This window comes from Mastacembelus armatus, chromosome 3 (assembly GCF_900324485.2).
Source record: "Mastacembelus armatus chromosome 3, fMasArm1.2, whole genome shotgun sequence".
In the NCBI taxonomy this organism is placed as follows: Eukaryota; Metazoa; Chordata; class Actinopteri; order Synbranchiformes; family Mastacembelidae; genus Mastacembelus; species Mastacembelus armatus.
This window is the reverse complement of record NC_046635.1, coordinates 28,069,962-28,095,367: the sequence shown is the minus strand read 5'-3', so window position 1 is coordinate 28,095,367 and position 25,406 is coordinate 28,069,962. Positions and strand designations below refer to the sequence as shown.

Below are 25,406 nucleotides of genomic sequence, written 5' to 3'. Positions count from 1 at the left end.
CTATTTCCAGTTTATGGATGTATGAACTCATGAATGTATATTTGCATTTCACCATCACTACCAGCAGCCTGCACCTGAGACATTATATTATTATAGTGGCCACAGAATTAATGTGGACAACAGAAAATGAGAATTCAAGAGAAACCTTTTCCATTGTAACTACAAACCACTGATTGAAACTGACCTGACAAGAGCTCATGTTTCACAGACGGATATTATCTTGTCAGACCGGTTGAGCAGCTCAGCAGTTACTGGCATCTTTTCCTTGTCATTTCTAATCTGGACATTCTTCTGCGTTGATGCAACTTGACTAAACGTTCCCTCAGCATCTGGCTGTGTGAATTACCCACAAACAGGTGCAGTGGTAATTAGTTACAGTAAGTGTTAAACACAAGAGAGGGCAGGTAAAACACTCTGGAGGTTCTTTCTGACTTGCCACAAGAATAATTTAAAGCTGCATAATCGAGTCTGTGGATACTTGGAGGAAGCAGAAGCTAAAAACAAAACAAGTCATCAAAAAGTACCTGAGTCCAAAATTAACTCTTCCCTATATTATAAAAATTCATTTCAGTCAACCAGAAAACACATTTTGCCTCTTTAACTCCTATATAAACTACTATGACATACTGTTTTGACTTTTGAGGTTTGGAGTCCAGTATATACACAGTAGTTCTTTACTATAAAACACACACAAAGCAACATTTAGCCTGCATGATCTCTTTTTTCTTTTGAATCAGGGGAAAACTCTCACCAAAACCAGCCCCTGCCATTCAGGTTTCTTTTCACAGTTCAGTGAACTGAAAAAAAAAAAAAAAATGGTGTGGCACACACGTACCAGAGTCTGAAATACTGTCCCATTTCCACTTACCGGATGAATTCAAACAAATTGTGAGATCCCTAAAGATTCTGACCACTTTTTTAATTATATCAGCCTCTGAAATAAAAAAAAAAAATCTTGTGATTTAGCTAAATCTTGATTATTTTTATTAATAAGAATATGAACAATGAGAAAACGGATGAAGAGTAAGGTGCTGTGCATATTTTGGCATTACAGAGAAGAGAAAGAGACTGTTTTACTAATGTACACTACAGTACTGGGTGTTATGTTTCATCCATTTGTTACCTGTTTTACTTTATGCTGTACAAAGGTGAGAAGGAAAGCTCAGTTGTTTACACGTCTAAAAGAGAGGGCTGGCAAGAATTGCATGTTTCCTGCTGGTATATTTATTAAAAGGATTTAGTCATGGATCACGCTCATGCTTGACTCATACATCGATAAACCTGGTTTTATGGAAAATGGCAAAAACAGCATATTTTAGAAACCCCCCAAAATTCTGAAAATCATGTTTTCAGAGTAGTTTGCACCATATATCCTGTCATGACACACAACTTCTCCATTCAGTGACAACTGGCTGAGAGGGAACATCCACATAGTCAAAGCTGAACAACGACAATGAAATGTTCAAATCTCATAATACTGAGAAATAAAACACGTTTTATAAAGCCATAGTGTGATCACTTTAACTTTGAAATTGATTAAAGTCATTTATTCCACTCTTGGTGGGTGAGGGGGGGAGTCTCCAGTCTCTAATGGTTACACATTAAACACCAACAGTTAATCCTGGCTGTGCAGCTGGGCTTTCTGAAATGCATTTTAAATATGAATAAATAACTTTTTAACTATGAAGTTCCAGATCAGGTTTAACCTGGAGGCCTCACTAATGAGCACTGAACATTATGTGCATACCCCCTGGGTTTAATAAGATGTAGCAAAAAAAATAAATAAATAACAAAAAGACCTGATTATTATTGACTTGGTGTCAATAAGTGGGAAAACACCTTTTCTCTCCAAGTGAGTTATACAAGGCGCTCTGCAGAGCAGGACTGTGTGAAAGGCGAGCTGCTCAAACACCCCCAGGAGCAGGTGAACAGGTTCAAAATATTACAGACAAAGTGTTGTTACTCAACATTGACACTATATTTGGTTTCAACCAGAGCTCACACGTTCTGTTACATAAAGGAACAAGGAAGTTCTGCACAATGTTGCCCAATAAAGAAAAAGGGGATGCAGACATGCATGAAGTTAAAGAAGCTTTGTCTCTATTGTGCAATATACACTATATAATTAAACATGTTAACAGAGGTTTTGTAAACACCATAGCTTCAGTTCAATGTTGTCCATCACCCATTGGCTATCCTGCTTATTCTTGGACAGGTGGGTCTCATCCTCTATACATCACCACTGAAAAACTTAAGAATATCATTGGTAAGCAACAGTTTTATCACAACTCTTCTGTTTGAAACTGAAAAGTTCATAACTACTGACTAGTACCAAAACAATAGGAATATTAGCATGGTTTGCTAAAAAGCACATTTGACAATGAATATACATATATAAATAAAAATAGGAGGACATAAAAGAAATGTCTCAGATTCATCAAGGTTTCATTTTGAAACAGTCACACAAAGGCCAGAGCAGTTTAAAACGACCAGTAAGTATGAATTCAATCTGGACACAACTGATCCTAAACTATGAGAACACCTAAAAGTATGGCCAGGAAGTCAACAGCAGGGGTGACACAGAATTATTCAGGTCAGTCTGAAACAAGAAGTATTTTGTTTCCAGCATTCTCAGAACATTTGGAAAAGAAACTAATCAGAAACAGCTTTTACGTAAGAGTCCTGCCCCTGCTTTTCACTCCTCCTTTTTACCCCGATAAACAACACACACCTGAAGCAAAACGCTTTCTCAATGTTTCCTACAGTTACTCCTTAAAGGCACACTGGATTATAAACAGAATCATTAAAACTGGGGCAGAAGAGGAAGGGACATCCTAACTTATTTTTCCAATCTTGTCTGTGCCCAGTAAAAACACATTTTTCAAACTGCCCACCTCAAGTTTCCATGTAGTCTTTCTGTTTTGGATGTCTACTCTCATCAGATCGTCAGGGTAATTTTTTCCAGACAAAGCTCCACAGATGTCACACCTGTTTAGTGCTGCCCATGGTATGTAGTAAACAGATTGAAGAAAACTGGTGAAACTCCAATTTAAATAAGCGGACAGCTGTGGTTGAAAGTGGTCCATCTTCAGAAAAGAGAACTCAACCAGTGTGAAGCATTTTGTCTTTGTTTTATTTGCTGCAGTTCCTTCTTATGGCCCACAAAGGACAGCCAAGGTCTGCAATGTCTACCTTGTTGACGCAGCGTCCTCTCACAGGTCGATGGTTCCTCTCACTTTAAACTTCTTAGCCGAACGTTCACTGGCTCGCTGCTCAAACCTGCTTCCATAGATGTGTGAGACGAAGCCGTTGACCTCCACTGCAAACACACTGTTCCTCTTAGGAATCACTGTCAGACAGCAAATAAAAACACAGGAACAAATGCTGAGAAATGACAAGTTTGATAATGCATTAATCACTAACAATTCATCCAACTGGGCTGTGGAGGCAACACCAACCAAGGCAGAGATTTGATCTTAAGTTAACACAATCCTGGCACTACTCTAAAGTTTTACAAAACTGGTTTAACTTTCTACCATAATGATCTTTCAAGCACAAACTGTAAAAAACATAAATGCTGTCACATAAATAGAGATGACCCACATTAAGAATTAATCCTGTGGGATTAGTAAAGTATTATAACATGTTTTCGCATTAATGAGGCACATCTGGCAGATATCCCGTGTTTGGTATATTTTTAGGAAACAGCAGGTTTTTCAGACATGTTCCAAGTTTTTTCAAGCATTAATTCTGTGAGTTTTTCTGTAATTTGATGTTTTTGGACACACAGATCATTTTTCCCCTTTTAGCCCCATTTAGCATTGGCACTGCTACTAGCTGCTGTTTCTCATTGGGATATGTGTCATGTTAGCGGCCAGAGTGACAGATGAACATCCAAGGTAGTTTGTGGTTAAAAAAAAAAAAAAAAAATTAAACGGATGTGTATTGCACGCACATGAATTTCTAATAAGTCATTTTCCTGGTTTCTAGCAGCTGTTTAAGCTGTCATGAATACTGAAACTGTTCCTATATAAGCTATTATGACATGTTGTTTTCTATCCTAATGTGGGTGTGGGTGTGTGTGTGTGTGCACATCATCAGTTGCTTGTAAACAGGAAGCTTGGGACAAGCTCAGCTAAATGCAATGCAGTTGTTTTAATGTCACAGATGCTGCTGAGACGAAGATCTACTGTCATGATCAACTGTAAAACTAAATGATAGAAGACACTGTCAGTTTGTAATTACAGCTTGGTCAGAGTCATTAATTTGAACAACAGAGCTGTGGATGGTCAGGAGAAGGAGATGAACAGTTAAAGGTGAGTGTCAGCGAGTGACACACATCCAGTTGTTTCTAACCTTTCAGTTTATCCTCTTTGGTGATGATTTTGAAGACGTGTTTGAACTCTTGGACTAGAATCCCTGTAGTCCCCACATATGATGGACATTTAGATCGGACCACTGTGAGAGTGAAATAAAAAAAATGTAAATATACAAACAAAAAAACCTGCTACTACAATATGTCATAGCTGCATCTTTGCCAAACAATGTGAAACAAATCGATTCACACCAGGGTATTAAAGCAGGATCTGCTCGTATCATAAAGCAGACCACTCTTTACCACAGCGCATGAGAAAACACATTATCATTACATATGTGTATATGGACAACAGGCACTTGTTGGGTTTTTACTGTGGTTAACATGTTCGAACAGTAACACTGTATGTAGCTCACATTTTAAGGAGAGATGCCAACACGCCTCTTTTGATTGGACAAATATAACACACACTGGGTTGTCATTGATCTCTGATTAGTTATTCTAGAAACTTCAAAAGCTGTGATCCTGTATCAGCTGCCAGATGATTGTTACAGACTGCAAATACAAATCTACCTGTAATGATGGCACCGTGGAAGTCGGCCTTCAGAAGCTTCTGCTGCACAAACTGTGGGCTGCTGTAAAAACAACCCAAGATTATGAGAACATGCAGTTTGTGCAATAACTTCAACTCATGAAAAACACCAGGGTGGCAATCTTTCGCACTCCAAACTGATTTACCTGGTTGGCTTCAACCCATTGCACAAGTCAATAATGTACTGTTTCCAGAGCTCATGTAGAGGCAGGAACAGTTCGTATCTACAATGACAATGATAAAAGCAGGGCACAGAGGCAGAGCTTGAAAACAAGTGGGTGAATTGAAAACTATTAACTATTGGAAGAACAAGAGCAAATGCACATCAAGGCTTAAAATACATTGTTTTCATCTGACCAACCTCTGGTGTTCAGGCTTGATCTGAAAGACCTTCATCGCCCTCTTCTGGCGAGCATTCAGTCCTTTGGCTCTCTTGCTGTTCCTCTTCACCTTGTCCTTCTTGGGCCTGCTGTAGCCCAAGATCACAGCCTTGTGACTCAACATGCCGTCCAGATCATGGCGTGAATTCTGCTGAATGCTCTTCTTCAGGAACGCCTTAGTGAAGGCCGCTGCTTTAGCATTGGTCTGAGACTGGAAACAAGACAAGACGTGGCGTGAAATGTCTTTTTTCCTGTAAATCAAAGTCCATGTGAAAGTGGTTTAGCAGAGCCTGTCTAATGGGCTTTACATTGATAATAACTCTGAATGATATTAACTGATGATATTCAGCTGTTGTTCCTTCTTTATAATTCTGTGTGTATATAGTAAACATTTATGTACTGAGGCAGATATGTTACAGTTTAGCAATAAACTTTACTATCAAACATCAGCAACAAGTGTTTAACTGTAACCTTTGTGTCACTAAATCACTCTAAATTGTTAATTTTATCCAGAATCTGTTTTGTAGACAGCTGTGTGTTGGTTTTCCTTAAAACTGTAAACTGTATATTCATTTACTCAGTGAAAGCATGAAACCCTCATGTTTGAGAAGGTGGAACCAGCAATTAAATGATGATCAAAACAGCTGCAGATTAATTTGCTGTTGACAAATCCTGTCACTGTCTTTTCTGCAGGAGAGATTACAAAGCTACACAGTTCACTTTACCTCAACACCAAGGACTTTCTCCAGGTCCTGAGGAATCCTAGTTCGAACAAGTGCTTCTGTTGAATAGACAAAAAACAGTGTTGCTGTCACTGATCACCTAATTATGATGCTACTGCAGAGACAAGCAGCTACACACTATAAAAAATCTGCACCTAACATCTGCTAAACATCATCTGCCTCCAGATGATTTTTGAAATTCTCTTATTTTCTGCCCCCATCCTACAACTTTCAACTACAATTAAGACTAAGAATCAGCTGCTGTGAGCACATCTGTAAAATATTTTGTGGTCTTGTCACAGTTCTGACTATGCTCTGATGATATTGTTGACATACCGGCTGATGATTGATTATTGCTGATATATTGGTTGTTTAACCTCAAAAGTAACAAGAAACAGCAGAAGAGAAATGCAAAACTAAATCTGAGGTCATTTAGACACAATATGCATCCTGGTCACAATAAACAAATAAAATCAAAGAATTATGGTCATAACTCATAAATATCTATATCTATGTTCCGACCTCACTCTACCTTTTAATCCTGCAGACAGATTTAAGGAGATATACTGTAGGTGCATGGAAAGTACAAACGTTTCAAAGCCAGGTAAACCATGATCAATGGCCGTCCAGGAAATTCCCTATTTACACAAAAAGAAATTCGTTCCTCATTTTTGAAAATGGGGACTTTTACTGCAACACGACTGAATCGATTTTCACTCTCACTTGTTCTGTATTATGCATTAATGTATATTTTGTGGACACAATAAAGGTAAATGGACATAAAGTACAAACTCAGGGGAACCAAACTAAGAGTATGAAGACTTGTCATGTGTTCACTTTATACTGAATCTGTGACCGCTGCAACAATAGTGACTCCACACATGACGACACAGACACACAGACACAGACACAGACAGACAGACAGACACACACACAGACACACACACACACACACACACACAGGACAAATACAGTCCAGCCTGATGATTATAAGGTTAAAGGTTTAACTGTGACCTGGTCAATAAAGTCTATCTGTGACTTGAAAGCAGTGACACCTGACAGGTAAGACTCATTTGTGAAGAATGGCTCAGCATCCGACCACAGATTTGTTCAGACATCCATTATATATATTAAATAATGGCTCATCGTTGGCAAGTCGCGTGTCCAATCACGAGCTTGTCATTTAAACTTTCCTTCCGTCTTCGAAAACTAAACTCACCGTCCATTTTTGCAGAACAGACCCTTCGGCAGCAGCAGAAAACAGAAACACAACAACACACGTGTGTTTTGAACTCAAGCTCACTTCCTGCTTCCTGCCTCCTCCTTCTTCTTTCTCTATTTCCGACAGGCTTCACGCATCGATGGCGCATTGCTGCCCTCCCCAGGCCGTCACTGAAAACACAGGTACCAGGGGCAGACACTTGGGTGGTCTCAAATTAAGTTGCTGGCATAATTACTGAAATTTGATTGTATGAGTCAAAAAAAAAGGTTAAAAACTAAAATAAAGGTCAAAAAGGCAGTGATGGATATCACCCCAGGTTAGTTACTGTGTGACTCAAAGAGCAATGAGTTAAATTGCACAAGTTTCTGATCAAATTAATTTCATTCAGATGTAATTTAGTATAAAATAAATACTTTTTATACTTAATTTTACTGAATCTAGTAAAAAATAACATGAATCCATTAATAATATAATAAAATGTGATATTGCTTAAAGTCAGTCTATGTAGCCCTAAAGGGCTATATTAAGATTAAAATCTGTGATAATTAGATAAAATACAACTTTATAACTAAAGCAAAGTATATACACAAAATGAATAACAGAGAGTCCCTCTATAACATCAGGCCCACAGGACAGACAACCCATGGTACTTTACACTCTGCTTTAAATTCCTAACAATTGTTAGGCTCATTTGTTGCCTCTAATGTTATTAATGACATTAGAGCCAACAAATGTGGAGTGAACCTGGAGCTTCAGGGGCCACAGTGGATTTTAGGCCCACTTGATAATCCAGTTTTAGGCTTACTAGACAATTGGAGCTACTCTTAAATGTAAGAGCTGAATCCAAGCCTTCACCTGTACCATCCACATTTACCTGGAGAAGTAGGCCGCACCAATCCAAAGACTGCTCCACACAGCAGCACTGAGGGCCACAAGTGCTTCTCCCTAATTCAATCAGTTAAACCACACAATACGTCTTTAAATGTTCACAAAATGTTTATTTTATGAATTTGTCATTTTGTATGAACAGTTCCCAAAATCCATACTTAAACACAAGTCTCTCTAGTTAATTCAAATATCAGAAAATTGCAGTCTACCTTTCTTACACATTTTAAATTTCTTTATATAAAATTCTTTTTCCCAAATAAAATGTATTTGAATTGTATTTATAAAAATACCAAGGCACATTGTGTCCTATTAAAAAAAATCTCCATTCAAAAAAACAGAGGGAGTCAGTCAGAACTTATCCCTTTTTATCCCTGAACTTAATCTGGATCTATGTTTGACAGATCCAGGAGAAAAGTAAATCTGACAACTCTGAGACAAGAACATTTTGAACACGTCCTTGAATGAACTGCATGAATTATTGCACATACGTAAACTGAAAACACATCTGGCACACATATTTGATGATTGTGCAGCTGACAGTAATGTGCAAAGACCAAAAAGGGCCCCCTCCCGCTCCCTGAGTGTGGGAATGCCTTGCTGGAGTACAGCATGAATTCTGAATGCTATAGAAAAAAGATGAACTTCCTGTTTCCTGTAGTGTGTGAAACACAACAAACATCCTCCTCATGTGTTAAGCACCTTCTACAAGCACAGAATGAAAATGCCAAGCTAAAAAAAAAAAAAAAATTATTAATTAACACCTAAACCTATCTTTGACATCTTTTTCTGAAGCGGCATGGGGACTGTTAGATGCTGAAAACTGGTCATGATGGCAGCTGGTGGGGGTCATTCTGTGGGTTTTCCCCATAATTCCTGCTGGCTCATACTTGTGAGAGAGAATATTTGTCCAATTTTATGTGTCAACCTGGTGATGGACTGGTGATCTATTTACCAGACCGGACAATCCAGTTCCAGCTGATGTTGCAGTTTCTGGTGAGGACGTGTGGAGTTCAGGGTACTCAGTAAAAAAAAACAACAAAAACAAAAACACCAGCAAAACTGTTTTCCTTAGTGTGACTGATGTAGGAGCTTTGGTAGCAAACTGAAAAACTCCCACCATCATTAACACGAATTAGTGTGGAAAACTGCTTGTGTGTGCACCACCTCCATTAGCTATCCTGTCATGATGTATGAGGTGCACTGTGCCAAAATGAACATTTGTTACTTTAACCTGAGCTGCACTGACCCTGTGAGCCTGTAGGTGTCTGAAAAAGTCATTTTGCCAGATTATGAAAACAGAGGAGGCTGGATTCAGAAGCAAATTATTAGTAACTAATGCTGGGTATCTGCTGTTTTTGTTAGGTTCAATCCCACAGACTCCTCACTCCCTCCATGAGCACTGCTCAGAAGAAGGTTCTTACTTTATCCCAGTTATATTAGCATAGCTGGTAATTTCAGCATGGTCCCCAATGTAACTACAACAGCAGCTGTGCAAAGGTAGAGAGGGCACTCACAGTTGTTCAGTCCACCTGGATGTTTATGGCTGACTAACTGCAATGCAAACTACTAAGTGTGAAAGACTGTGCTGGGGGCGCTCCAAAACCCAATTAATACTGATGCCAAGTCAGTTTTTTCAGTCTTGGGAAATACAGAAGCTGCTGCCACAGACTGAAAACAAAAAAGATACTTGTTGACATTTGAAAGTTTCTCAATGTGCAGTTTTCAAATATGAAATTGACAGAAACTTTTCGTAGTCACAGGTTAAATTCTACATTCTACACTAATAGATACTTTTACTATGGACAGATTGTAACTTGTTCTTTAGGTCCATCCACAAATTTTCAGCAGTGAACAACATTACAAATAATAAAAATTTTCGTCCTACTGGTTTCAGTAGCAGCAGTTTGATATTACATAAAATGACCTTCAAATAAACTAACTATAATATTGACCTCTCAGTGCTTCCACCACATTGTGAACTCATTTAGCAGCAGTGTCATGATTTGTTACTGCTGGTGCTGTGTGTGTGTGTGTGTGTGTGTGTGTGTCACCAGTGTAGGTGTAGGTGTGGGTGTTGGTGTAGTTGACAAAGTAATTCCTCTTCTGTTGGCTCCTGGATCTGCCCTCTGCAGAGATACATTGGCAAATCATGGAATAAACGAAGAACTGGAGGAGTTAGCAAAGACTGAACAGTTTAAGTTTTTATAAATCACAACACAATGGCAGCGTCAACTTACTTGAAAATGAGCTGAACAGAAGTTTCATATCTGATCCTCTCCACATCTGTGACAGAACATTTGTGACTGCGGTCCCACTTGTAGATGAAGTTCTATTAGAAAACAAAGAACAAAGACATCTGTGGTGTCAGCATGTTTACCATGCAGTTTACTCTGTAATAGAAAATAAATACATTTTGTATTTTCATGTTTCAGTCACACAAACCAAAATACATCTGTTTTGTCACATGCATGTGAGGGCGACAGAAACAAGTGGCTGAACTTTCGAAAAGGTGCAACAACATAAGACACAGAGAACGCTGTGATGTTAGGGGCGATATGTCACGGCCACTTAACACAAGGGGAAAAAAAGTTTTCCTCACTAATTATTTTGCTGTTGATCTAACACATTTTGTGAAGTTGAAACTGTGTTTCTATGCTCCCCTGTGGTTTACCATGCCTCGTGCACTCATGTCAAGCAGGAGTTCAACTGCTGACTCTTTGCCTTTGGCCGTGATAAATGAACGGAAGAGTCTGGGTCTGAGTGGACTGACCTCTAAGATGAGCGCCACAAACAAGTTGACCCACATGACGGAGGAGGTGAACCACCAACACACAAAGTAGATCTTGGCCCAGCTGGAAAAAATAAAACACTTTCATCGTCATCATCATCATCATCTTCAGCCTTAGCCACCGTGCATGGAGACTGTGCCTTCTCTTACCTGGTGGTGTACCTGCTGTATGCCTCCATAAAGGCCTGCCAGTTGTTGACTATCATGACGTCATACAGCAAAATGATGGATGCCTGAGAGAGGATAGCAAAGATTTTCAGATTGAGACATCAGGCTTTCAGTGTTGCTGGGGCTCATTTAATAATCATCACAGATGAAATGGAATTAAATAAAAAGCACAAGACTTCACCGCAACTAACTGAATCCAAAGAAGACGAGTGAAGCCCTGATGGCTCGTTACTCACAGCAAAGTCATCAAAGTTGTTCGGCCAGTAGCCCAGCTGTTCATACGTGCCACACTCCATGCTGAAGTTTGAGGTGATGTTCTCCATGGAGCTATTGGAGTGCACACTGGAGAACACACACACACACACACACACACACACATGTTAACTATCAGAGGTGACTCACTAAAAACGTTTCACTTCATCTTTACCAGACATCACACAGCAATGGAGACTCTACGGGGTTTCTACTATTTTTACATGCACAGTAGCTATTTCCATTACCCAGAAACACATGCACATGTGACAGCGCAGGATTCAGGAACTCCAGTGTTAAGAGCAATAGCTGGCAAAAATATGATCTGCATATTTGAATCAGTTATCCCAATGTGTCAATTATACTGTACATCAGCATTTTATATCTCTTGCTGCCAGGTAGGAGACATTTCTCATTATCTCATTAGCTTTGTACTATTTCTCATGTTGTCATGTTATCATGTGGTTTTTCTCCAGAGGACTTTTGAAAGTACCTCATCTCTGGAGGAGGTTTAATGGCTCCTTCAAACAGCCAGATCCCAAACACAGCAAACACATAGTACACCACCTGCAACGAGAGCATGAAGAGCAACCCTAACTTTAGACTTACAGCATGTAAATGCAAAGAGGCTGATGTCATTTCTGTAATTGTTTGCTACAGCTGTAGTGTTGAATACTGACAAAAATAATCTTGTTCTAGCTTGGACTGAACATAATGTTTCTACCAATAAATCATGAGATTATTGATTTCAATCATATATTTTTAAAGGAAATACTAACTGCAGGTCAGCTGGTTCACTGGTGTATGCTGATATTACTCACCACCAGTATCCCTGCAAACGCCCTGAGGTTTTTCACCAGGTCCAGTAATGTGCTTGCAACCAAAGCCATGAGCTGGAAAAACAAAATGAAATGAATAAAAGACCAAAAGAAACACAAGGAGCACAAAGATGTGTTGCAAAGCTTTGTGTTGTGAGGAAAAGTGTAATACTGGGATTGTGTGCACAGTTATCATGGCTATACACAACAGAGTTTCATTGACAGTGTCATGTCTTACTGCATGTTATTCCTACTACAATCCCACTTTTGCTTTTCTTGCAGTTGTTACTACGGTCAAACCCTTAATTACAGCCCAGTTTTCAGTCTGCTTATTTACAGACGTATCACATGGTCCATGTCCAGTGTCTCAGCCTGGTTTGACATACATGTTGTTATTATCAGCAGTTTAGAGGCTGCAGTCGCACAATCAGCTACAGACTGCTGCTGTAGTAATAGTGGGAAAAAGTTAAGATGGTAAAAAAAGACATCCAAAACATCTGTTACTAAACAGTTATGATCAAGATACCAATGAAGTAACACATCAAAATAAACTGAGTTTTAGTCATTTCCTTGAGAACTTCAGAAATGACTGTTTTGATTTGATATGTCACTCAGTTTAATCCAGTCATTATTTATTTCTTAATTATTTGTATATTTAATATGAAAGACTCTGAGGCGCTATAGAGCAAATGAGCACTGCTTTTTTAACATACAATAATCACCAGATTACTGATGATAACAGTAAATTAGCTGATTATGAAGTAAAAAAAATCTGTTCAGATGATTTTACCCTCACTGTCACAAGAAAGACAACGTTGTGCGGATTCCAACAGTATGTGTACGACGTCTGTGTAATTTGACTCTTCTGATCTGATTTAACAAATTCTGGCATAAAGTTAAAGTTAAATTATCCAAGCATCATTTTACAGCTGCCTGCTGTCCACCTTGATATCTGGGATGATGCGCAGGAAGCGGAAGACAATCAGCATGTTGACCAATCGAATCATCTCCCACAGAGACAAGACTTCGTGAGACGAAGGGTCCCTGTTGTCACGCACACACAAAACACAGCTGTAAACACCAGATAATGCTCATGGTAAGATATGAAACAAGAAGTGCTGTGCTCCAACGTCTGCAGAAATATAAAAATGATAACATGACTGCAGCTAAATATTCAAACATTCCTTTCAAACCCAATGGAAGGAAATGCAAACCCACCACTGTGAATGTGGATGCCTGTAGGTGATATAAATTGTGATCTGTAGGACCTAATAGGAACAACAACAGAAAAAAAAGTTCAGTGTTGAGAATCAATATTTACACATCACATTTCAGTTAAGATGACAATAAATGGCAGATTCCATTATTTTTCTTAGTTTTCCTTTCTATTAGTCAGTTTTCAGTTATACTGTTTATAAGCTCATATTTAATGCATGCTTTGTTTGAAAACTATGACTTACTGCTGTAAATCCACTCTGTGTTGTGTTTTCACCCTTAATTCAAATCAATGTATTCATATACTGCAAATGTAATTATATAATGCCAAATCACAACTAAACCAGTGCAATGTTATTTACACAGTAAGATTAGGTCCTTACAGTATTATATATATATATATATATATATATATATATATGTGTGTGTGTGTGTGTGTGTGTGTATATATGTGTGTAGAGAGAGCAGTGTTACCAGTAGCAGGATGGTGAGGAAACCATCAAAGATGTTGTTCCTATAGGAGAGGTACCCCCTCCAGCTGAAAGCAAAGATCTTCACAGACATTTCCAACAGGTAGTAGAGGATGAAGCACAGGTTGATGATCTGACAGTGGGACAGTGGAAGACTGAGTTTACTTCTGAAGTAGGTTGTGTTAATGGTTTCAAGGTTACAGTGTTTTTTTGACACCAGAAAAATTGCTGGATGAAACTAATGACCAACCATTTTCAAGACTTAAGGTTTGTCTTAAAGGTGCGTTCATGACACATACACTGCTTATTAATGTTTAAAAAACTAAACATATTTACAATTTAAAACTACAACACTGAGCTGGGGAGAAATTGTGCTCACCTCCAAGACATAGTTGTCTCTTTCTGTCGTGGACTTTTCAGAGTTCAACACCAGGACAGTCTGAAACACACACAAAGGTTATGTCACAATATACCGGCCAGTTTGGTCAGTGTGCCTGTGTGTGTCTGTATGTGTGTGCCACTTACACATATGCATATGACATTGGCCAGTGCCACTGCGTTGCCAAGTACAGTGAGGTAGTAGTGACTGAAGATCACCTGGAGTCTCTGCAGCACTGGAGAGCTGTACTGAGGCAGAGGGGGGTGCTGGGAGGACCACACACATACACAGAGTCAGAAACATGAAGCACGTGTCAAAGTGCAGTGTCATGCTGAGTGAACAGGGCACAGCTCTACCTCCTTGATGCGATCTTTATCCAGCTCATCAAATATCTTCCTGAACTGCTCACAATCCATGTAGCCAACATCTGCATAGTGCTGCACCTCCTGACATGAACAATAAAGCAGAAATGAATTGCAGTATACCAGGAGGAAGTTTTGGTTCACTGCCCTTGGTGTAGAAACCCAGCAAGAATAAGTTGCTCTAATACTGAAAACCCCTTGTTTATATTAGAGTATTATGATCAACATAAACTGAAATGTCTGGAGCAGTTCAATGATCAGATTGTCAATCTTTTTGTTAGTTTCCACAAGGCCCATACAGAGACTAAAACCAACCGTGGTGTGGCTCACTGCTGTGTGTTTAATAGTTTTTGGGCAGTGGAGGTTGTTGAGGTTTACAGACTAATAAGCTAAGCTCATTACAGTAAGTACACAGATTTCAGTCTTGGTTTTAGTCTCTAAAAAACTGGATTTATGGAAAATAACAAACACGTACAAAATCACAGCCATTGTTATCGTCTTTGCATCACAAGTTATGTCCAGAAACTTCAAGAAGAAGAAGAAGCTCTAAGTTAAAAGTGATAAGAGATAAAAGAGTAAGACACTACTTGCTGTGTAAAGGCCAGTCTTACATGAGAAACTGTAGCATTAACAATGACAGTCCAAAGTGTCCCAGACAGTGTGACAGAGAGCATGAACCTGAAGCAGCTAAAGACAATTCATCTATCATAGATCTGACATTTATTCCTGGGCCTTTCCTACTGTGACATGTCAAAATGTTGGAAATAGCTTTTGAGGCTCTTTGAGTGGTCATGTGTGTGCACAGCATAGTGCTGTGTCAGTGCTGACCTTGGTGATGGCTGCTCTATAGTAGCTCTTCATCTTGACTCTGGACATCACCTCCAGCACGGCATCAACATGCACACACTCCCTGACACAGGAAACAATACGACCAATAAAATAATGATTTTGTACAAGTAAAAAATTCTGTTTAACCATGCGGGTTAAAATTCAGCTCCAAATCATGCACTAAAACGTAACTGGTATGGAAATACAAAACAACTGTGTTGTGTTTATGAGGTCCAATGTGTGAGGAGCATTTGATCAGCATGTTTTAAGCCCTGCAGTAAAGTTTGCACTGAAAACACAGAATTCAAACAAATGCTGAAACACCAGGTACGTCTGCAGGCAGGGTCTTTGTGCCCCGGGTGCTTTGAACTGAGAAACTGAGGTGTGTCACACAACAAAGTATATTTGTCATTTGTGTTTGAGGACAGTTTTTAGGCCTAATGGACACTATTAGCGCTGCTACTAATGTTTATTGTCATAAGTTATTTATCTGGTGAAAATAATTCATTGATTATTAGTCAGTGGACATTTCAAAAAATACATGATACAAAACTACAAAAACTAAAACAAATCATGCCTATGAGTTTTCAGGAATGGGATTACTTCTTATTCCATCATGCTACAGTAGTATTGTATTATTACAATATTATTTTAATATATCATATGTACAATGGTTCTATTCTTGTGTTTCAAAAGTTTCATTTTGGAAGTGACATAAACAGATAAACAGGTGTCAGGTGCTTGGCTGTGTGGCAGGATACCTGATCTTTGGAAATATTTTAAACCCGTTTGCTTCACTGTAGTAGTTCTATGTCTCTCTCTCTCTCTCTCTCTCTGTATGTGTGTGTGAGTATGTATGTCTCTTACTCAGTAGCCTCTCCGGGTCCCAGGCAGCTGAGGACTTGGAAAGCAGCTCGGATCCCCAGTCGTCTCCTGATGATGGATGTTTGAACCGACATCTGGAACAAAAAAACAGAAAGATTTCCTGATTTGTTGTTGTATAATCTGAAGAACCTTTTATTTTGGTGCTCAGGGTTCTCTGCTAGGATTTTCAAACATTACACGATTCACTGAAACATCACCAACCATGGATGCTGTCCCCGAACAATTTAATTCCATTTACTGAATTGGTTTGAATGAACAGAAAACACAACATCATCTGTTTTCATTCATTTGTTCATATTTCCATTTTCTGTTTTAATGCACAGATATTCATTCATGAAATAGATCAAACCAGTTTTGAGACAAGCTTAAATTCAGACACAGTAATAAGCCATGAATGAAGTGATTTTTCCTTCTAAACCAGATGTATTGTCACTGAGCTGTCACAGTATATGAATAACAACACTTATCCGTAATGTTTATCATAGAAACTCCTTTCCAAGAGTACGATCCTGACAGTATCTGGCAATCTGATGCTGCTCAGAACCTTTTGTTCTTCCAGAGACCACTGCAGCATCTCACTTGCCCTAAAACTGTTTTAATGTCTCTTTTAGATCAGTTTATTCTGTGTTAATTAGTCTTAATTAGACTTTACAGACACCAACCTTCCTGACTGCTGCTCTGTAAAGAATGCACAGACATAAGACTGACTGTCACATTATGTTATAATCCAGTTGTGCCAGCAGGTGGCAGTCACGGCTCACCATCCTATTCTTGCTCTTCTTTCAGAGACATTAAAATTCAGGATATCTTGGCTTCTACCGCTTTTATCCTTCAAGTAGTAGTAATAGTAGTAGTAGTAGTAGCAGCAGTAGTAGCGGTAGTAGCGTAGTGAGCATAAAATCCTACTTTATTTTTCAGTGCTGGCTGTAGGTGACGACATGAAAAGACACGTGATTCCTCCTGACTACCTCTCACAAGTCACAGGTCTACTGACACACCTGCGTTTACTTCTGAGGGCAGCTGTGATGGCTTGTTAAGTAAAAAATTAAACCCTCTCACATCACAGGCAGGTTCAAAACATGATTTAAGCATAATGCTCAGTGGTCATCAGTAAAAGACTTTGTACTGGATGACTCCAAGATAATTCCCAAGATAAAAAAGACTGCCCATGTGACTCACCAGTAAATATCCCCTGAACTGGTTATAGATGATGGCTGTCAGTAAGTTCATCAGACAGTAGGTTCCTGCCAGGACACAAAACAAAGTTGTTGAACATTTAATCAAACATGTTTATTTTGCTTTGAGATCAGTACCTGTTATCACTTCAAGTCACTTAAAGCTACTGTGCTGACACAGCTAATAATGATCAAGGCTTACCAATTACACTGAAGGCAACAAAGAAAATGGAGTAGCCTCTGTTCAGGGAGTAGGCAGGGATCATCACTGAAGAAATATAGAAGAGATAATCAGATGCTTCAGTCAAAGGAACAATCAGCGGTAATCAACAAACGTCTGGTTTATCAGGTGACTGATTGTGTACCATCTGGGTTGTTGGCTGTGGTGAGCAGCACCAGGAGAGAGGTAAGGGAATTAGGCAGGTTTCTGAAATGTAACTCCCACTCGCCGTTCTTCTTCGTATCCTGAACAGAAACACAGAGGTGACCGGGTGGCGTTAAAGTGCCTACTGCAATCTTTCATACAGCACTGAACATTTCTGACAATTGGTTCCAGCTCCTCAAAATGCAAATGTGCTGTTTTTCTTATCTTTGTAAACCAAATCTATTTAAAGTCTGGATTGTTTTTCTATGTAAAGACATGAACCTACTGTCAGAGAATATATAAGAGGCATTTAACATTCAGTTTGATATTTCAGAAACAAAACCCAGTCAAATCAGTGGATAAATTCATAATAAAAAGAGTCAGTGGCAGTCATTAGTTTAAGATGTAACATAAAGGAAAATAATGTTGAACAATGAGCTGAAGACATCCCCTCTAGGCTAACTGTTGTTCTAGCTTTTGTTATTCACCACACTCCATCCATCCATCATCCACACCCCCTTATTCCTAACCAGGGTCCCAGGGATCAGCTGGAGACTATCCCAGCTCTCTTTGGGTGAAAGGCAGGGGTCCACCCTGGACAGGCCACCAGTCCATCACAGGGCCACATAGAGACAAACAACCTCACACACTCACACTCACATTCACCACAGTCTCTCACTAATTTCCTCTGGATTTCCTACTGTTCATCCTGCAGCACTTGATATTACAATTTAAACTGTTCACGACTTTAACAAAAGTGAAATAAAACTTAATTTAAGAGCCAGTCTTTGTATTAAGAGGAAACAGTTTATTTGCTGGAGAATATTTGCAGTTTGGGATTTACAGAAATCTGGTGCAGAAGTGAGTAATTAGGGCATCAGGATGGTGTTTTAGTGTCTCAGATGGACTGTCATTCAGTGCCCTAGAAATCCCCTAAAGTGCCGGGTGCTGGGCCACACCTGGAACATGAGCCCTGGTTTTACACTTGGTGAATCTGCATCATCATGCTGAAGTCTGACTACAGAGACAACAATCACTGCTGATCAGAACATGTCTAAACATGAAGAGGATGAGGCAAATTCAGAAATCGTGATTGTTTGCAGAATTGTGAATGTCGACGGGTGTTCTTGATGAACATCACATCACTGATGGGTGTTAAGTTTCCTCATGTTTAACTGAATTTCTTTTGTGACAGGGACCCTAGGCTGCTGACACACACCCATCCACACAAGCTTAAGTGTGAGCAGAACAGTACAGACTACAGGTAATACAGGGTGTGACCTGAACTCACCTCAGTTTTAGCAAACAGCAACATGCCGATCATGGTGAAGAGGCAGAGGTGGAGCGCCAGCAGCAGGATCACGCTGCAGAGACAGAAACACACACACACACACACACTCAGGGTGGGGTGGAAAAGCCCTGGGAGTCATAATAGAATACAAATCTTTCAGGTGCCGTATTCATTTAAGTTACACCCCATCTGGTTCTAGAGACACATTGGTATCAAGAGTCACTTCCTATCTGAAGGTTTTATTTTAATGATATAATCAGTGTTTCTCAATATAAAGGAATCTCTTGACATTATATATTAACATGAACTGTCAATTCATTAATCAAGTTTTAGCAAAGTATAGATTTGTATTCACTGTTAGAGGGTTATACCACAGATTTCAAAGCTTATATATATTATATATAAGCATATATTCCCTGGGAGTTCTCTCACCTAACATAGTCTTTTTACATCAGTGTCTGAAATAAATTCACAAATGCAGCTTCCCCTTATGGTTTTGTATTGAATTGTTTGTGATTTCTACCTGCTGATTGGTTTAAGACAGATATATTTCATCTTACTTCTATTCCCTCCTCTTTTTGATTTAATTTCACCACACTTGAGCCCCAGCATGTTTACACTGATGTTGCTAAATCTTGATTAACGAACACTATTCCCCATAAAAGTGAACAATAAACAAATCAATAGCGCGAAACAGAACCACCAAACTTTCCCCATCGCTGCTCATGTTTTGAAAATTGTAATATTTTTGGGCTGCATGACCAGAGAACAGATCGTTGAGCAGTGTTAAAGAAGTGACTATATCATCATCAGTCTGTGGTTTCATTACAGGAAAGCAGCGACCCATTGACACAAGTGAAAGTGCTCCAGAGTCAATAGCAGCACTTTTTTTATTTGTTCAGAGCTGAAATAAAATTGAGGCGATCTAAGCCAAATGCAGGTTTTGGTCAGTTCACCTTGTAAACTGAGCTACCTGCTCTCAGCTCACACTTTTCCACATTTATGATTTATGTTGAATAGTGTGAGCAACAATGAGGCAGTAGATCCTAGACAGGCCTGACGGTACAGAGGAGTCAGATACCTGGCAATCTCCGGCAGAGTCCTCTTGATGCACTTCAGTGTCTTTTTCATTAGGGAGGAGTTTTGCAGGAGGAAGAACGGCCGGAGGAGTCGCCGTACTCTGAGTTTCTGATTATTAATCAAAAGACAAGGACATATGAGTCACACATAAGTCACTTGAATTCATTGGACCAATATACAGTATGTATCCACAGAGAAATCGTTCTATTTTATTAATAATAATAATAATAATAATGATAATAATAATAATTGATGTCTAATATTTTGGTTATGACCAAACTATTAAACTAAAGAAATGATAACAGCAAATCTAAATGCATCCCATCATCCTTAGTTGTTTTGTGGTAATTAGAACATGTTAGCATGTTAGCATGATTACATGCTAAACAAAAAAGTGGTAGGATTTAAGATAATGTTAGCAGGGCCTGAACACAACCAGCCAGTGGCATGATTGTAAACTCTTAGTCTTGTTAATAGAGTGCACATTCGAGTTTACAGCTTGGAGGCACTGAGGCATAAGGTATCAAGCAGTTAGAGTAAAAGATAAATTGGTTTTGGTCTCTTCGTGGGATTATTTCCTGTTACAAACTCAGGATGACAAATGTTTCTCCAATGCTGTGTTTCTGCAACTAAGGTTTTATGTTTGAGCACTGATTCTGTTCTCTACGAAATTACTGCTGTTTGATTCAATAACATTTGAGCACAACAAACTCAGAGAATCATGGGACAAGTGAGTCTCACCTCATCACACACCATGCTGACAGACAAGACCCAGTCAATAACAGAGACTGAAATGATGACAGAGTAGCCAATCAGCCATTTGTTCTTCCTGAATTCCTCCCAGCCAATCAAATAGCTCTGAGGACAAAGCGGATGGTGTGAGGAGTGTTTCAACAAATACATGCTTCAAAAACATTACACATGTCATTTTGTAACCAGAGATGTATCAGATGTATTTACCTTGACAGCAAGGTCAAGACAGAAGATAAGGAGGCAGACCATCTCGATGCTCTCGGTAAACCCGCAGGGAGGCTCCCAGGATGGAGACCGATGCCGGGGATCCGAGGAGACAGACAGGGAGGACGGACGCTCGACGAAGGCCAGCAACAACACCACGACAATGGTCAGGCCCAAGCCCCTGATGGCAGGAAAGACTTGTGAGTGAACAGACAATAGACGCAGGATGTTTGCTTGACATTACTTCTGCAGCTGCTGTGATTTTCCTAGTGTTCCTATTTCTCTGGCACTATAACTTGCTCGTAAACTCAGGCACATTTTTGAATTATATGAGCCGTGATGTGAGCAGGTCTTAAAAAGTCTGAACTTACCACTGGCATATTCTGGAGTAGTACCATCGATACATACGGAGTGAACTGGCATCCACCCGGTGGTTGATGGACCGGTACTGTCAGCAAGCAAATATTAAAGAAAATTGATGCAGTAAATACAGTTAAGGAGACAAAAGGTACAAACCATGAAAAGCCAAGGAAAATGCAGGATATTTCCAGATTCACTAATCTGATTTCTTTCCTTCTGCATATGTGGAGATGTGTACAGAGCAGAACTAAAACAGAAAAACTAAAGATAGTGTAACTGAATCAGGGTTAGACCTCTGGACTGAGATGATTTACAAGAGTTTCAGTAGTTGAAATGTGATGTAATAAAATAATGAATAGCTTTTTGCAAATCTTTACGCTGAGGAAAGGTTTAGAAAAAAAAAAAAAACAGTCCAAACCTAACAAAAATACTATTTTGTTAATGCCTTTATCTCTTTATTTCCTTATTATTTACAAAGGAAATAAAGAAAGTAAAGAAATTTCCTGTACTTACCTGTATGGCATCCTCAATGAATACAACAGCTTGTTGGGTGTAGAGTTCCCTATCACCTGTGGAGAGTAACCCAAAATCAAAACTGGCAACACACATTTGTACATAACCCAGAGCTGCCCTGAGTGCAGGCTATCACTGTCCCCAGTCATCACTGAATATCGTGATATGGATCCTGTTCCACTGAACGTACACGTCGTGTTCTCTGACTCAAACAAACAACAGAAAGTGTCTCTGAGAAATTGCTGTCTGCAGAAGTGGTTGGGTTAGGGGCTGAAATGACAAGCTATTTTCTCAAAGCAAAACCTGGAAACACAGAAGCTGAAATACTACTAAAATACTACTATTACTACTACTGAAATACCACTGCTGTTGTAAAGGTATATACTAAAATACTAATGTCCACGTAGGACAACCAAAGCCATGTTAGTGGAAACTAAAGACTGAAATCTTTATCACTTGAACATATAAAGCACTTTGTTGACTTTGCTATTATTACAACCCTGTCAGCTCAAATGTAAAGTGAAAATTTGGTCTGATGATGGATCAAGAGAATGGTCAGCTGTAGAAAACACTAATGTCAGCACAACAGTTCAATAATCTGGACCTGCTTAAGGTTCTTGACATACTTCACTCGTCTCTACTATACAGTGCATATTCATGTTATTGATGTTTCACTCAGGCTCAACATACTTTAGAACATTATGGAAGAGATTAAACCAGCACTTCACAAGGTTCTGATTATTACTGTGTGTACTCTGCTTTTCTAAAATAATTTCATTTAATTCGGAGCCTTTTGACCCTTAAACAAACAAACAAACAAAATACCCATCAGGTTATGTTTTCTCCAAAGGAAAGTTTTTTAACATGTGCTGGATCAGTATCTTCTATTAGAATGAATGAATGATGAATGAGATCTGACCTGGGCCTTAAACAGTAGTTGATGCAAAAAGCAGAATTCAAATTTTACATTTTACAATCCAGGCAAAGGTGAAATGGCTTAATGCTAAAGCTGAATTCAAAGGAGAGCTGCAGTGCACTGAAAAGATCAGAAGTCAAATCTATCAGAGGGTCAGTTTGTTCCACAGCTGTCAGATGATCATGATGAGCAACTTTTCCATTCAGCAGTTACACACACACACACACACACACACGATGACTCAGTTTTGACTAAACATACTTTCTTCAATGCTGCCAAGTTGATGCATCACAGCAGGATGTGTCACAGCGTGTTGGTGGTGGTGGTGGTCACAGATGGGACAACGGCTATAACACTGCTGAAACACGCATGCCACACACACACACCACAATGGAGAAACAAGTGTGAACTTCACTTTTCACACTCATTTCAGCAGCAGTAATGAGACGTTCAGGAACAAAAAAGAAACTATCAGAGAAATGCTGGACTAGCACGATTTTCAGCCAGAAAACAATATTATACTGTTTCCTTAGGTAAATCTAAAATGGAATAAGTCTCCATCTATTAAAGTGATGGTCGTCTGCCTGTAATTCTTCACGATGCCTTTATTTTGACATGTCAGGAAAGACTCACACATGCTGGCACAAGGTGTAGCTCCTGATGCAGCTGTTTAAAAACACTTAATTTTGCTGCTTTGTTCTGCTTTCTAATACCTGAGAGTGCACAAGGTCTAGATGTTTGCAAGTCATCGAAAATGGGGCTCACAGGGTTTGATCATTTCTGTTTCTCTTATTTACTAATTGGTTGAAAGTCCACCTGGGATGCCTACCTATTAATTTCTGTCTGTGCCATTGCAAACTGTATTGGGATGTTGCAAAGGTGGTTTAATTTCACAACAGTAACAAACAATGCAGAGGCGTAGTGTACAGTATCATTACCCAAAACACACTCCATTGTGTGTGTGTGTTTGTTTTTTGAGTAAACAGTATAAAATAATAGTCGTTCGCATTAAAGTTGTTGGACAAATCTAGAAATTAGAAGACCTCACCTTCGGTTTGGGGAAATTGTGAGGTGGATGCTGACATGCAGATCACAAATCTGCAGCAACCATGTGATGCAGTCATGTCAACATGGAGCAGAATCTCTAAGCTGCTTCCAATCTAAAACATCAAGAATTCAGGCTGTTCTGGGGACAAAGGGAGTCCTGCCCCATATTATCACAGTGGCCCTATTATCACAGATAAGAGGTGACCAGATCACCCTAATAGAAGCTGCCAACACAGTTACTCTAGTTACTGTGATGTTCCAGGACACATTATTATTTGTATTAAGATCATATTGAAAGTGTTCATATAACTTTGATTTTTTTTTTAATGGCACTTTATATGTCCACAGTCATCTGACAGCTGAACATCTGGAAGTTACAACCAGCTCCACAGATGTTTACAGAGCATGATGGTCTTACAAACTGCTCACACAATAATGCATGAGTAATAAGACTGCAGCATAATTAACAGAAGACCGACAGCATTTAGACCATGCGCCACACAAAGTATAAAACTGACCCATCGCTTCAAACCAACTATGTGTTGACTTTGAGACTATAACATATAAACTAAACCATCAGCTGAAATCAATGTCACAAAGGCCCAATAATTAGTTCATATGCGATCATTTAGGCTTTTATGTCCCACTGTAAATCTGTTTTATGTGTTTAGTTGAAGGCTCATAAACAAGCAGACGTTATTGTGCTGTTGTCATCAGGGGCCTGAAGACACACTGATATGATTTATTTCTGAGGGCGACTGTCCCTACTTTTACTCCAGGCTCTACTGTGACTAACGCTCAGACAGAGCAGTGACCTACCCTCACCCTACTCACCTGTCTCCCCCCCGACACTGCACGACTCCCCGGCGACAGAGTACGACATCCGTCTGTTGCCCGAGGCCCCTGCGGGCTCCACGCCTGTCGATGAGCCATAATCCGAGGGGTTAGTGTTCACAGTGTCGGCCAAGAGTCTGTCCGTTTCCATCCTGGAAAGCGACAGTTTGATCTGTAGTGGCTCCTCTGGGCGGGAAGGAGACTGGAATCAGCTCCAGCTCAGCGGAGTTTAGTCCTTCACAGCCACTGCACTAACCGGCAGAGCTTCAGACACAAGCTCAGCACTCAAAACATATCGCAATATGTTTTTAGGAAGTGGCTCCTGCTCTGCTGCGCCCTCCCTTCCCCTCCCGTCCTCGACTATCACTTTACACTGACTTTGAAAACACCAACTCCACCTACTGTACACAGTACAGGCTGCACTACACACAGTACAGGCTGCACTACACACAGTACAGGCTGCACTACACACAGTACAGGCTGCACTACAGACAGTACAGGCTGCACTACACACAGTACAGGCTGCACTACACACAGTACAGGCTGCACTACACACAGTACAGGCTGCACTACACACAGTACAGG

The 25,406-nt window shown here is 39.5% G+C and overlaps 2 protein-coding genes across 4 annotated transcripts; both read right to left on the bottom strand.

Annotated features, from left to right (window-relative positions):
• Positions 1-1,204: 1,204 nt before the first annotated feature.
• Positions 1,205-8,211, bottom strand: pop4 (POP4 homolog, ribonuclease P/MRP subunit). Its single transcript, XM_026293234.1, has 8 exons — positions 8,106-8,211; positions 7,229-7,401; positions 6,013-6,068; positions 5,269-5,498; positions 5,054-5,131; positions 4,889-4,950; positions 4,357-4,458; positions 1,205-3,349 (listed from the first exon to the last, which is right to left on the bottom strand). Exons 2-8 carry the CDS (start codon positions 7,377-7,379, stop codon positions 3,213-3,215), a joined length of 816 nt encoding a protein of 271 aa, XP_026149019.1. The 5' UTR covers positions 7,380-7,401; positions 8,106-8,211; the 3' UTR covers positions 1,205-3,212.
• On the bottom strand, positions 8,209-25,163 carry tpcn2 (two pore segment channel 2). 3 transcript variants are annotated; one of them, XM_026293229.2, is made up of 26 exons: positions 24,822-25,163; positions 23,202-23,298; positions 22,025-22,080; positions 21,523-21,599; positions 21,155-21,332; positions 20,936-21,052; positions 20,196-20,302; positions 19,115-19,187; positions 17,825-17,924; positions 17,662-17,727; positions 17,464-17,528; positions 16,267-16,358; positions 15,400-15,481; positions 14,566-14,655; positions 14,356-14,475; positions 14,210-14,269; positions 13,835-13,963; positions 13,364-13,413; positions 13,090-13,189; positions 12,149-12,220; positions 11,821-11,894; positions 11,312-11,417; positions 11,058-11,140; positions 10,890-10,971; positions 10,357-10,448; positions 8,209-10,245 (listed from the first exon to the last, which is right to left on the bottom strand). In XM_026293229.2, the coding sequence occupies exons 1-26, from the start codon at positions 24,918-24,920 to the stop codon at positions 10,167-10,169; spliced, it is 2,346 nt and encodes a 781-aa protein (XP_026149014.1). In that variant the 5' UTR covers positions 24,921-25,163; the 3' UTR covers positions 8,209-10,166. The 3 variants fall into 3 exon arrangements, with proteins under 3 accessions (XP_026149014.1, XP_026149015.1, XP_026149016.1); XM_026293230.2 differs by having other exon boundaries at positions 23,202-23,295; XM_026293231.2 differs by lacking the exon at positions 23,202-23,298 and having other exon boundaries at positions 24,822-25,162.
• Between the last annotated feature and the right edge of the window lie 243 nt (positions 25,164-25,406).